Consider the following 14,533-nt stretch of genomic DNA (forward strand, 5'->3'; position numbering starts at 1 on the left):
TGTGATATTTTCATTTTCTTAAAAAAAAAAACAAATTAAAAATAAAAATTTCATATAGTTTCATTAATCATTCCAATCAAGATGTTTTATGGGGTTGAAAGGGTTCGATAACTGTGAATAAAAGTATATATTTCATTTACTTTATTATATATTGTTCTATAAAATTGAACAAATCTTAGGATTAGTTAAAATAAGAGAGTATATTTCTTTGGTAGTTTATGTGCTGGCAGACGGCAGTAGCAAGCAAAAAGTATTGGTGCCACTTTTTATTTTTTGTTTATAAAAAAAATTTGATGGTAAGTTCAAAAATATACACCACACTAAATCAACAAAAATCTTTAATAATGAAAACAAGTACAATATGAGAAGGACAAACTTCATTCACTACTGACTTAACCATTCAATTTTGAAGTAATCAACTAAATAGACAAATCATAACTCTGTTCAACTACTAGTCACGAATCACAGGTCTATTATATGCATTAATTCCCTTTTGGATTAAGCACTTCTAGAAACACATATACTAAGCTATTTCAAATCGACACAATGGACAAAATTTACTAGTTTGTAGCCACCTAACAATACATTTTTCATGATATATGTGCGCACAAGATAACTTAGTAGCTTCCGAACCGACCAAAACATTCTCCACACAAATAGAACACGAAGCATGTTCATCCTTAATCAGGACTTTCTCTAATCTTTCAATTGCCTTTTCACTTGCCGGTGCGAAATTGATAGGAATATCATCATCAATACCTAATTCATTACCATCGTCTTCGTCATCTTCATCGAGAGGTAGTTCATCAACAAAAATTTCAACATCTACCTTTACTCCTAAAAGTTCATCTTTGTTGTTCCGACAATAATTAATAATTTCTTTCGCGAGAAAATACATAGAAGAAGGCATATTAACCGATGCAAGCAAATTGTCTATGACAGCTTTGGCATCAGCATTATCGTTCTTCACCAATGCCTCGTATGTGTCATGTGAAAGCATGAGAGTGTTTGTAAAAGTAACAGAGTCTTCTGTGTTGTTGTTGAAAAAAATACCAAAGTCTTCTTCTTCTTCTTCTTCTTCTTCCATAGAAAGGCATGTAAACTTAGTACGTAGATGAATGAGAAAAGAAGAAGTCACATCTCTGCCTAAGGTCAATATCTGATAATAAGTATCACTTATGTCAAATGGCAATATATGATAGTATGGATCACCAAATACTTGTAGAGAAGCCATTTATATAAATGATTTAGGTAAAAACAAGAGAATAATTGAAGATGTAAAAGAAGGAAGAGATTAAAATCCAAGAAAGTTTTTATTTTTCAAAAAGAGAAGATTTTGAGATAATACTAGCAGATAGAGAGAGTAAAATAAAAGGGCTTGAGATTAGAGTAGAGTGTGCCTATATATATAGAAAATTAAAAATAACAAAGTGTACAGAGTCGGTGGCTTGCCGCTCAAGTAGGGAAATATTAACATTTAAAATGGAGAGAAAATCGGTTAAATAAAAACAAATCTAAAACTTGTATGTACTTATTCTACAAATTTTAAATTTTAATTTTAATGTTGTTAGTTTAATTTTAGATTTTTTTTGAATTTTTGTTATTATTAGTATTGTTATTATTTTGTTTAAGGTCCGATGATTAAATTAAAAAAAAAAAGTATGATACATCACAATTCACACGTTTTAAAACTTGTATGTACTTATTCTACAAATTTTAATTTTAATGTTGTTAGTTTAATTTTAGATTTTTTTTCTCATTAGTATTGTTATTATTTTGGTTAAGGTCCGATGATTAAATTAAAAAAAAAAAGTATGATACATCACAATTCACACGTTTTAATTTATTTATTTTTCGGTTGGGTCACACGTTATTAATTTGAAATTTCCATAAGAGGGAGGTTACCACAATTGTTTTTAAATAAATATAAGAACTTTCTTTTTTCTTTTGGAATCGCAAACCCATTTTAGAAAATTGATATACTTTATAGAGATATTTTACCTTAAAAAAAATATTAAAAAACCGCATTGTGCACTTCAACATTTATGGCGAATATAATCTTCTAATTAATAAATTATAAAGACAGAAAAAAATTTGAATAATGTTATTTATAAATAAACAAATTGGTACTATAAAAATTTAGAATGTGTACAAAGAAATTTAAAAATATATGAAAAAATTTATCCAGAAATGAGAGGAAAATGAGGAATGTAAATAGATAGACTTACCTTAGTATAAAACTAGAAAATATAATGGATTGCCTCAGTCTTTGTCTTTTGTAATGGTTATTTTTATCAATTACACTTTATTTATAGAAATTAACTTTTGGACCTCGTACTTTTTTAAATGATTAAAAATAATAATAGATATTGATTATTTAAACACTATATTTCAACCAATTATTTATTTTGATATTTTATTTATAAAAATTAACATTTAGACCATGTATTTATTAAAAAAGTTAAAAATTTATTTAAATTTCTTTATAAAAAATAAAATTTATATAATATATCTTTTGTGTATGAGTTTCACACTATTTTGAACCTTCTATTTTAGTCGATCACCTTTTTGAACCATTTATTTTAAAATATTCTTTTTTAGACCTCATGTTTTGTCAAAACGTTAAAAATTGGTATATGTAGATATATTATTTGAACCATACATATTCGATTATTTGTTTAGACCATTTATTTAAAAAAATTTAAATTTTGGACCTTGTGTTTTATGTATTCGATTAGACCCTTTATTTTTCAACATTAATTTCTGGACCTCGAATTTTGTCAAAACATTACAAATATGTATATATAGATAGATTATAATCCCATATATTTTGGTCGATTACTTATTTGGACCATTTAATTTTAAAATGGTAAAATAAATTTTAAAAATTTGCCGAGCAAAGAATTAGCATTGATTTTTTGGAAATAATATTTTGACTAAAATAGAATAGATCAGAATATATTTTATTTTATATAATTGTGTTGTACTTTTATTTTTAAGTAAACTTAAATGAATATTTATATATGTAATAGATAGATATTTAGAAACTAAAATAAAATAAAATAGAAAAGTAAATTAAAAAATAAGAAAATATATAAAGTGATTTAGAACAATTTTAAAGTGTCATTTTTTCTTGATGCTCTCTATTATATAAATATATAGATAGATATTATCATAGTGAACTACAAAGTTATTTATTATTCATTGAGATTTTTATTTTATTTTATATAAAAGATAAGGAAAAATAAAATTTGTTAAAAAGAACATATTCAATGTGATAACATATTAATAACAACTTATTAAAAGAGCATGTTGCAATTCATATACTATGACAAGCAAATCAATTGAGGTTGTTAATTAAAAGTGAAAGCATTTATAAATATATAAAATGTATACAGAACTGGGGTAAGTGAACACAGATAGATACCTTGGCCAAATAATCTCATGGCCTTTTTTACTTGGGATGGGATGCAAGTGTTAGTTGACTCAAACTTGAAACCAAATTAATATTTTTTCAATTTTTCCTGGTTTAGTAATTAGTTGCATCATTTTCTTTGTTTTGAGTAACTTTCTCAAGCTCTCTAGTTATATAATATTTCTGGCACTATTTGACTAGACAAAGACATTTCATCTAAAAGGGTATAACAATTAAAAAAAAATTAAGTGAAAGAGTTTCAGCAGTTTATGTAGAGAAATAGATCAAAATTACCAAGTTAATGACTAAACATAAGAAAGAATTGAACAGAACAAAACTTAAATAAAAGATTCGGTTATTAGTGTTGGAATATGCAAATAGATTATAGATAACAATGATAAGTAAACCCTACTAAAACAAAACTCAAATAGGCATTTCATCAAACACTTGGTGCTCTTACTAAATCCACAGAAAGAGAGAGACAGAGAGAGAGTACCTTTGCAACAGATTAGAAGAGCAGGAGGAAGAATAGAATAGAAGAGTGGCTACGACTCGGAGCTCCGACGAGTACCGCCGATCGACTGGGAGGAGCAACCCTCCGACTGGGTCAGTCGCTTGCTGATCGAGAGTGAGAATGAGAGTATTATTAGTATCATTATTATTTTCCTAAGTATGACACATCATGCGTTATTAATTGAGAAATGTTTTTTTTTTCAAAAATAAGAAAATAAGAATAAAAAAAATTAATTGGCAATTTTTTTTAAGGAGATAAACTTTCATTCATTGCTAAAAAATATTACAATCCTATAATGAGAGAGCAGCACAAATCTTACAACATAATAGAATAATTCAATCAAACTCATTTTAAAAAATGGGCAATTCTTTAGTTAGAGGGACTAAATCCGTCGTAGATTTTTAACCATTAGTCTAAGCTATAAAGATTATTAGCTATCCGATCAATTTATTTTGTAAAAATTTGTTAAATTACCATACTACCTTTAAAAACCTGCAACTAGTTAGATTTTTTTTTGTGTGGGGTCTATTACTCTTTATTAATCAATTACTTAAAAAAAAAAAAAAACAATCATTCGTCTCTCTTCTTCCCTCCCTTCCATCATCCGTGCATGTCATTTCTTCTCTCTTCAAAAGACCATCTTTGTCTTCCCATCTCAATCCTTGTCGGCATGGCTGCTATAACCTCAAGAATGCAACTCTAACTTAGTGGACCCAGTCGATTTTCTACTCCACCCAACTGCCAAGTCGACTATAACTCCGAATCTCCCTTTCCTATTATAGCTATTATTTGTTTGTGTATTTTTTGTTGGGCATTAGATATATGTTGATTCCTCTTTTGGACATACTCCATGAATCAGTAATTTCTACTGGTTGTAAAATATCTCCATCTCTTTCATTCTCCTGGGTTGGCGGCGACAAGGCGTAGAGCACAGGCACGGGGCTAGAAACGGTGGCTCAACTTCTCCATTACGGTGGTTCGAGTTCTTCGCTAGCGGTGGCTAACGGAGCTCTTCGCACATGATGGTGGCCTTGGGTCAGTTCAAAATAAGGTTTTGTGTGCATTTTTATAATTTGTTTCTATGAATGATGTTTAAATTATTCGTATATGTTGTTGAAAATGATATATATATATATGTATGCTTTATGGGGGAAGAGTTATGATTGTTGGGGAATAACTGAAACATCTTCAGAGAAATATTTTTAAAAAATCTTATAAAATAACTACAAAATATATATAAGTTTTATTTACGTGGTTATTGTTGCGTCTTACTCAACATAACATATAAATCACTTAGCGGAAGCACAATGTTTACGTTACTAAAATCGTAAATATCTCTCAAGTTTATATTAAGTTTACGATCAAGCCTTCAACTGTACATATTTTTGGACCTGGAATTACTTTTTTGCCCATACTTTTTATACCCACATCATCAACAACTTTCCAACCGGTTCACACAACCGGTGATTGTAAGTAAAAAACAAATGTGAAAAAGAGACAAACTCCTATAAAATTTTGACACTCGGCAAAATAATAGACCCCAAACAAAATGACTCAGTTCTGTGAGAGACTAAAGAATTCGCTTTAAAAATAAAAATATTTTATTTTGATATTTTACCTTAAAATTATATGAAAAGAAATTCAATGTGCACTTATGACAAATATAACTAATTCCCATTCAAGATGGGGTCTTTTAAATAATTAATTATAAAAGTGGAAATTTAAAAATTGATGACTTCTTTTTAGATTAAAAATTTATAAAAGGTTTTTTTTTTAGAAAAGAGATAAAAAGAGGAATGTATATTGACTTATCTTATTATTTAATATTAAGTTATTATTCATTGAAATTTTATTATTTTATATAAGAGATTAAAAAAAAAAGTTGTTAACAACTATGTGTAGTAAAACTGGGTATAAGCAACTTACTTAGTTTTATTTTGAAATTATTATATTTTTTAATTATCATTTAAATTTTAAATAAACAAATAATGTTATATATTATACAAGAATGACACAAACTAAAAATATATATAATATTATAATTTTTATTTTAAAAAATCGTTAAACGAAGAATATGTTAAACACACACTTTTTACATATAAAAATATAATACATTCTAGTTTCAAAGTAAATTATTTGATGTTGTTTATTAGTTTGAAATTTATTGTTCGTAATAATTTAAATTTTGGTCTTTATTATGTTTCGATTTATATATTATATTTGGTGATTTTAATTTTAAAATTAAATAAGTTTTTCTAATATTTTTTTAGAAAAAAATATTCAATATAATAAAATATTAAGAAATTCTAAATTAAAAGTATGTATTTAAAAAGTTTATTTGATCAAATTTTAATTATTTAATTAAAAAAATTAAAGTGAACAAAATTTATATATAAATATATATTATTCAATTAATGGATAGAGCAATTAAAATAAGTAATTACTTATTAAAAAAACTAAAGGAAAAAAAATTGTATATTTATGTCTTATGTCACTATTACATATATATGTTTGGATAAACAAAATATATTAATCGACAAAATAAATAATAAAGGGTTTTTATTTTGTTATTTTTATATTATACACCTTTGTGGCATCATTTTCATTAAACTACACGTTTTGGTATCCAGCAGAGTCTTTATCTTGGGGACAAGGCAAAAGATAACAAGGAAACTTAAGTAATCTTTTTTCTAAACAGCTTTTCTTTCCAAAAAAAATGCACTTTAAAGTAGCCACAATGCCACATAGATATTAACAAGCAATGAATATATGCTTTGCTCATATATGGACACCACTATTATCCTAAACCCTTCTAATTCCACTATATTGTCTTGTAATCTACATAACACAATTTCAACTTCTCTTCTAGTTTATTTTGTTGAGTTTTTCTCTCTTGAAGAACAAAAAAATCATCAATGGAACTAGAATTAGGACTCAAAATCACACAGAGCACAGATGATATCACTTCCACCACCAACCTTCGGATAGCCAAAGACTCATCAGGCCCTGTTTTTATCTCTAGAGAAACTGATACCAAGTTCATCCTCACTGCCCATCTAAAAGGTCAGCTTAATTTATACATACATTCCTATTAATCTATTCAATTCACAATTCTTATAGCTTTTTTTTTATATATATAAATATCATATAATGTATGACAAACAAACAAATGCTTGATCCTTTATTTTGTTATGCATTTCAGGCTTGCATTGTATGGTTTTGTATGTGCAATTTAGTGTTTTAACATATAAGCTTTGTATTCTTATTTTTCTTGATAAGGAGAATATAATACAAAAATGGAGGTACCTTTTGGTACCATATGATTTTGTAAAGTATCGTTTTGGTACCATGTGTTTACAATAATGCTTATTTGATACCTTGTATTTTGAAATCGTTCATATTTGGTACCCTATATCTTAAAATCATACATATTTGGTACCCTAAACTCAAATTTAATTAATAAAATTTTACTAATTTAATCAAATTATTCTCAATTATATGAGTTCTGAATTCAAATTTAATTACTAAATTACATATAATTGATGACAATTTAGTGATATTAAAAAATATATATTTATCAAATCTGAGTTTAGGATACTATATATGTATGATTTTAAAATACAAAGTACCATATCAGTATTATTGAAAAAATAGGGTACAAAAACGATACTTTGCAAAAATACAGAGTATCAAATAAGTAAATTCCCTAATACAAAAATGTATAAGGTGTTAATATCAGGGGTGGCCACTCTAGGATGAGTCGTCGTCAATATAATTTAAGTCACGCTAGAATAAGCCGCTATTAGTGCAATTTAATATTAGGTCTTACATAATCCAATTTCGGTTAAAATATGAGAAGCTCATTATGAATTTGCACCAATTATGAATATATCATGTTAAATGGCGTTCAACATCCTTAGAGTGTCTTATAGTAGTGCTCTAAATTTATAGTTTCACCTTGCTTAATATGATTAGATATTTGATAAGTAGCTACTAAAAAATGTAGGTTTTGTAAGAGAACAAATTGGGATCAACATTAATGAGGAAGGGACAGAAATCTCTATCAGTGGGGAGAGGCCAGTTAGGGAGATGGTGATGTCTGGATGGATGATGCACAAGAAGGATGTGGAGTTGAAGGGCTTCATCAAAGTTTTTCGCATACCAAATGGCGTAATTTTGGATCGAATTAAAGCGAAATTCAACAACCAAGAATCTGTTTTAACGATACTAATTCCAAAATCTACTAAAGGAATTAGAGGTGTTGGGGTTGAGGAAGTGAAAGAAGAAGAGGTAGTTGATAGATTGAGGCCTAAGGCTGAGATTGATGAAGAGGTTAATGATAATGCTCTAAGTGTTGGGCAAGTGGAAGAAGAAACTGAACAGACCAAGCCAAACATATCTGATGAGGCTCAAGAAGAAGGTGACCACATTGTTGGAGATGGTATTGAAGAGAAACCTAAAGAGCCAGACATTGAAACTCGCCATGTTTCGGAAGGGGGGGCTGAATTGCAGGGAAAAAGGATAGAAGAATTGAAAGTTGATGAGCCAAAGAGTGAAGATAAAAAGAAAGAATCTAATGGGGTTGATGAGAAGAAAGTTGTAGAAGAAATTAAGGGAGAACATGCTGTGTTTGATGAAATACCTAAAAGAGATGAGACAGAAGATAAGGCAAGAATCCAAGAACCTGAGATTATAACAAGTGAAGAGCAACTTAAGGTGGAAAGCACTACAGCTCCAAAAGAAGAAACTCCAGCCACAATAGAAACATCTCAGGAAGTTAAGCCAGAGATTCCAAAGCAAGCACCACCACCACCACCACCAAATGAAGAAGCAGAGAGAAAAGAGTTCCCTGATATAAAAGAGCAGACTCCTAAAGAGATTAATGCTTTTGAGCCAAAGAGCAGTGAGATTTTGGAACATGTTCAAAGTGAACCATATCATGAAAAAGAAAATAAAGATGAAATTCAGAAAGTAAAAAGTGAAGATGAAGCAAGACAAGGAGAGAAACAAACTGAAGAAAAGGAATATAGTTGTGCTGATGGGTCTCCAATGGTGGAAAAACAGGAGGCAATTAAAGAAAAGCCTAAGCCAGGAGGCAATCAAAGTGAACCATATCATGAAAAAGAAAAGAAAGATGAAATTCAGAAAATAAAAAGTGAAGATGAAGCAAGACAAGGAGAGAAACAAACTGAAGAAAAGGAATCTAGTTGTGCTGATGGGTCTCCAATGGTGGAAAAACAGGAGGCAATTAAAGAAAAGCCTAAGCCAGCTGGTAGTTCAAGAAGGTTGAAGCTCTGTGCTCCTTGTGTCATTGCAGGCTCTACCATTATTGTCTCTATTGTAGTGTTTGCAGTACATTGGATTAGAACCAAGAAAAGAGAGGTTCACTGAGCTTTTTAGCTTCTTTTCTTTTCTTTTTTTACTTTCCCTTTCTCAATATTCTTTTTTTCTAAGAAATATACACATTTGAGTGTTGTTAATCAGAAGCACATAGATCTTTGATTTGCAAGTGATGAAATCCACTAGAGAAGTAATCTCATCACTCCATACCCAAACTTTTTTTTTTGGCAGTGCATTGTTTTGGTGGGTAAATCCCCACCAAAACTATTATGGAATGTCTTTTTTGCAAAAAAGAAAAAAGAAAAAGAATCTATTATATAAGTGAAAATTTGACGTTAATCCCTTAAATATCCCTATTAATAATGTCAAAATTATATGTTTACACACTTTTTATTTTTACACCAAAATACTACAATATAAACTCAGTGCCAAATTCATCTTTTATTCCCTTGGTATTTTTTATACTAATTTAGTCAAAGAAAAATTAATTATTTTAATGTAAAATTTAAAAATAAAATAGTAATAAAACCCCCTAATTTTTTTACACATAGTTAGAGCATCTCCAACCCCACGGCAATACCCTATATATATAGGGTTGCTGTGCATAAATCCCTCCAACTGAAGGGTATATGTTAATGCATTTAGCCGTATATGTTAATGCATTTAGCCGTGTGTCAACTGTGACATGACATATATGTCATGCACTGTTCACACGCAAAACATTTTTTTTAATATATATTTCATATTTTTTTAAAAGATAAATATATTTATATCTTATATATATATAAACATATGAATATTAAAAAATAATATAATAATAAATAATATATTTTTTGGTGTTGTGGTTGGAATGAAAAAAAAATATAATGCTAAGATTCCTTAATTTTGGTGTTGGTGCAATACCATATATGAGTTTATGGATTGGAGATCCTCTTAGCTGGGTCCTTCAATGCTATGCAATGTTGTCTCGAATTGTTTGTGAGTTCGACAATATATTGTTCAAACATGTCTAAAATTGAAAAAGCATGCATCAAAATCCAGATGCCCAACAAGTGAAAATGGTAGAACCCCTGCTCTCATCTGAGTTTGGTAAGATACCCAGCACATAAAATTCTCTAATCTTAGCCACCACAGCATACAATAGTGATCACAATTTCAGAAAACTTCTAGAAAGGACTCTTACAGTAGGCAGAGTTCCCTTTGCACTAAATTATGTGTTTATATAGTATTATATTTATATTATAAGCTTTGTCCAAAGTTGCTATCTTGTTTCCGTCCACCAAATGTAAAAATAGGATGTGTGTAAGACATATCAATTAATCTTGTTTTCTTATTTCAACTCTCTAAACATTCAATAAATATGTTTAATATTTAATTTGATTTGAAAACCATAAGCATTTTACTCCCCTTGTTTACATTTTAATATATATAGATGTACTAAGTGCAAATTACGTACATGTATACATTTGTTTAGTTTTATTTATATAATTTATTAATTATTTTTATTATATATATATATATTAATGTCATATAAATTTTAAATAAATATCATATTTTAATTAAATAATTTATTTATCGTTATTTAAATTTATATTTGTTTTAGTTTTTGAATTTGGGAATGATAACAAGAGATTATATATTATATGTTTAATGTAATATTAAATATTATACTTTGATTTTAAATTTAAATTCATTGCTAGTTTTTTTAAAAAGCAATTTGTTGCTAATTGACAGTAGATTATATTATATGTTTAATATGATATTATTCTAATAAGTGAGTTTAAGTTTAATTAATTATTTAAGTTATAAAATATATGATTTTATTATTTTTAAATAATTATTATTGTAAAATATCTCTAAAATATCATATTTTAATTTGTTTAATTATTTATTATTTTTAAATAATTATCGTTGTAAAATATTTTTAAAATATCATATTTTTCATTTGTTTAATTATTTATTATTTATAAATAATTATCATTGTAAAATATCTTAAAAATATCCTATTTTAATTTTTTTAATTATTTATTTTATTTTATTTAAGTTTAAGTGTTTATAAACTACCGTTAAATATAATAATATTCTGTTAAATATAAGAATATTCCATTAAAGTTAATATTAAATGAATAAAAACCCGTTAAAACCAAGAATTTTCGTTGTCTACACACGTATTATATAGAAGAGATGTGTGATGATAATAATCATATTACTTTTAAATTGCGTGAGGATAATAATGATTGACCCAAAACGAGTATGTTTTAAATATTTATAAATCGCAAGCGCACGAATCGTTCATATAGAATAGTGATTGTGTAAGCAAGGATGTCGAATCCAAAGAAGTTGTCTAAAATCGAAAAGAAAACTATTTTAAACCAAAATTAACAAATTCTAACCTAGCTCCAAAGATTGATGAGATTTTTGTATAATGAAAATAAAATAAAAGACAATAATAAAAATAATTAAAAACAATATATAAACATAAATTAATAGTAGAAATCAAGATGGTAAAAGAAGATTATTAAGGTATTAGAATCCACAAAATATAAGTTCAATAATATTTATAAGTACATTGATTCTCAAGTTTTAGTGATAGTTAAAATAAATCAAACTATCATTTTCCAAATAGATTTATAATTTTAAGCACAAATTACTTCTAAAAAGATAGGATTTTTTCTCACTTTTCAAAAAGTATAATTTTAAAGCATTTAGTATAAATCAATCTAATGAAATAACAAATAAATCAATAAACATTATTTATAAGGCAAAACATAATATTTTTGTTCTAAGCATTGGATGTGTACAATTTAATGACACATCTTACACAAAGAATATTATGTTTTTGCACTAATGAAGAACAAAGTGTAAATATGTTCTAACAATCTAAAATACAAGATATTTAAGATGAAAGAAAATATTTGAAAAAGAAAATCCATAAACTTTGTTACACAAAATGGGAAATCAACATACAAAATAAATACTATCTAGTTACATATTGTTTTATCATCACCTTAATAATCTTAAAAAAATTAGAAACTCACAACTATAATAGAAAATAAAAACAAAAAAATTACAAACATAACTTAGGAAAATTTGGAGGAAAACCCTCAAATTGTTCCTCTAACAATACATAGAAAATTAACCAAAAAGAATAAAAAGATGAAGAGAATTGAGAGGACTTGAAAGTGTAGAATGTGTAGTGTAACCTCTCTTCCAAAATTAAGCACTAAACTCCCTTATTTATAGCAAAAAAAAATGTGTATTAAAATAATCAATTTAAATTAATTAAATTGATTAAATTAATAATAATATGGAAAATATGAGTAAATTATAGAGTGTAATGATGATTTTATGGTGAAAAATGTAAGAAAATAGGGTAAAAAAAAAATAACATTTTTAGAAGACAAAGGGACAATTTGTGGGCTCAAGGAATTGGAGGCATGCATGGGCGGCTGGGCAAAGTGGCTGTTGGAGGCAACTGGGTGTGGGCTGTTGGGCAAAGTTGCTGTGGGCTGGCTGATGCTTGGGAAGGCTGAATGGACCCTTCAGCTGCTTCGGCTGGAAGACGTGTTGGCTGGGTGAGGCAGGTGTTTGGTGGCAAGCTGCTGGGTGCATCAAGAGGCAACTGGGCTGAATGGGGCTAGGAGTTGGCTGATGCTGAAGGAGGCGGGCCTGGGGAGGTGGCTGACGAGCTGGGCCTGACGCGGGCCCAGGGGGGCTGGGATGCTTGGCATTGGGCCTGGCAGGTGTGGCCCAGGCGTGTGGAGGAAGAAGGCAGCTTGCTGGGTGGCTTCGGCTGAGCCTGGAACTTCGGCTGGGCAGCTGACGGGCCTGGGGAAGCACAGGGAAGAGGCGGGCCCAGGAGGATGGCAGCTGGAGCACGGGCTGGGCATTGGGCCCGAAGCTTGGGCTGAAGAGAAATGTCATTTTGTTTTATTATTTTCTTGAAAATGTCACTTTCTTTTCTTTATTTTTCTTGCTTTTCAAGAGCCACAAATGCAATAATTTTCTTAGAAAATAAATTAAATCATAATCAAATAATTTCAATTATAAAATGAGTCATAATATTTTTTTGAAAATATTAATTAAAATTTAATTTACTTAAACATTTAAGTTCAAAAATACATATTTTTACTTCTAACTTAAAAATACTAATTTCAAATAATTAAACTACAACATATTATAATAGGATATCTACAAAAACACACAAAAATCTATAAAATCAAAATAAACTCAATAAATTCAAAATTACTTAAAAACTTAATAAATCAATTAAAAACTCAAGAATTAAACAACAATTAGCACATAAAAAGTGATAAAATAACTCTATTTTGTAGAGTTATCAAATAATCATATTTGTCTTTTTGTGATTTTTAAGTATTTATTTTGGGTATATATGAAATTATTCTGACTTATATTTTGAGTATTTTTTTGGGATATACTTTAGGTATAATATTAGTTTATATTCAATATATGTTTTGTTAGTTTTTTTTAAAAGTTTAGTTAAACTATATTTATTTGGGTATATGTGTAGTTGTTATAAGATATATTTTAGGTTGATATTTAGTTAATTTTTAATTAAGTATATTTTTTTTGTTTGTGAGTTTGGTATATTTTGAGTTTTTTTTTTTTCTTTTTTTTTGTATGTTTTAGTATGTAGTGTGTTGATGTGTAGTTGATCTATGGTATATTATAGGTTGACATCTAGTTGATTTTATACTTTTAGTGTATTTTCATGTAAATATAAATTTTTTCACTTTCTTTATTGTTGTTGTGTGAGTTAATTTTTTGTATATGTTTAGTTTTTTTAAGTATATTTTGGGTTTGATGTTTAGTGGATTTCTAATTAAGTAACTTTTTTAGTTTTTCTTGACACATTTTACAATGCACCGATAAGTTTTTCAATGTTGTTTTTTTGTTTTGTTATTTTTTAGTTTATTTTGGGATTATGTCATATGTTCTAATATATATTTTTAGTTTATTTTTGACACATTTTATAATGCATTAATAAGTTTTTCAATGTTGCTTTATTGTTATTTTTTTGTTGATGCAACATGTTGATGTTTAGTTGATTTGTGTGTTTTTTCAGCACTGTATTGTTGTGGGGTTGATGTCTAGTTAGTTTAGGTTATTTTTCAACAATATATTACTATGGGGTTGATGATATCTAGTTCTGATCATATTTTTGTAATTATGAAATTTTAAAATCGTATTTCTAAAAATTTGAGTTAGTAAAATTGAAAAAAAATTAGGAGTCATAAAAATGT

General features: G+C 27.8%; 2 protein-coding genes across 2 annotated transcripts; one reads left to right on the forward strand and one right to left on the reverse strand.

Annotated features, from left to right (window-relative positions):
* Positions 1 to 362: 362 nt before the first annotated feature.
* On the reverse strand, positions 363 to 4,191 carry LOC133804012 (E3 ubiquitin-protein ligase CIP8-like). Its single transcript, XM_062242156.1, has 2 exons — positions 3,912 to 4,191; positions 363 to 1,159 (listed from the first exon to the last, which is right to left on the reverse strand). The coding sequence occupies exon 2, from the start codon at positions 1,085 to 1,087 to the stop codon at positions 524 to 526; it is 564 nt and encodes a 187-aa protein (XP_062098140.1). The 5' UTR covers positions 1,088 to 1,159; positions 3,912 to 4,191; the 3' UTR covers positions 363 to 523.
* Positions 4,192 to 6,751: 2,560 nt separating this feature from the next.
* Positions 6,752 to 9,577, forward strand: LOC133804842 (inactive protein RESTRICTED TEV MOVEMENT 2-like). Its single transcript, XM_062242966.1, has 2 exons — positions 6,752 to 6,992; positions 7,936 to 9,577. Exons 1-2 carry the CDS (start codon positions 6,845 to 6,847, stop codon positions 9,318 to 9,320), a joined length of 1,533 nt encoding a protein of 510 aa, XP_062098950.1. The 5' UTR covers positions 6,752 to 6,844; the 3' UTR covers positions 9,321 to 9,577.
* The last annotated feature ends 4,956 nt before the right edge of the window (positions 9,578 to 14,533 follow it).

Source organism: Humulus lupulus, chromosome X, assembly GCF_963169125.1.
Source record: "Humulus lupulus chromosome X, drHumLupu1.1, whole genome shotgun sequence".
Taxonomy (NCBI): Eukaryota; Viridiplantae; Streptophyta; class Magnoliopsida; order Rosales; family Cannabaceae; genus Humulus; species Humulus lupulus.

Coding starts and splice junctions, on each gene's coding strand:
- LOC133804012 (XM_062242156.1), bottom strand. CDS start 1,087: ATGGAAGAAGAAGAAGAAGAAGAAGAAGACTTTGGTATTTTTTTCAAC.
- LOC133804842 (XM_062242966.1), top strand. CDS start 6,845: ATGGAACTAGAATTAGGACTCAAAATCACACAGAGCACAGATGATATC. Junction 6,993..7,935: donor CCTCACTGCCCATCTAAAAG/GTCAGCTTAATT, acceptor TAAAAAATGTAG/GTTTTGTAAGAGAACAAATT.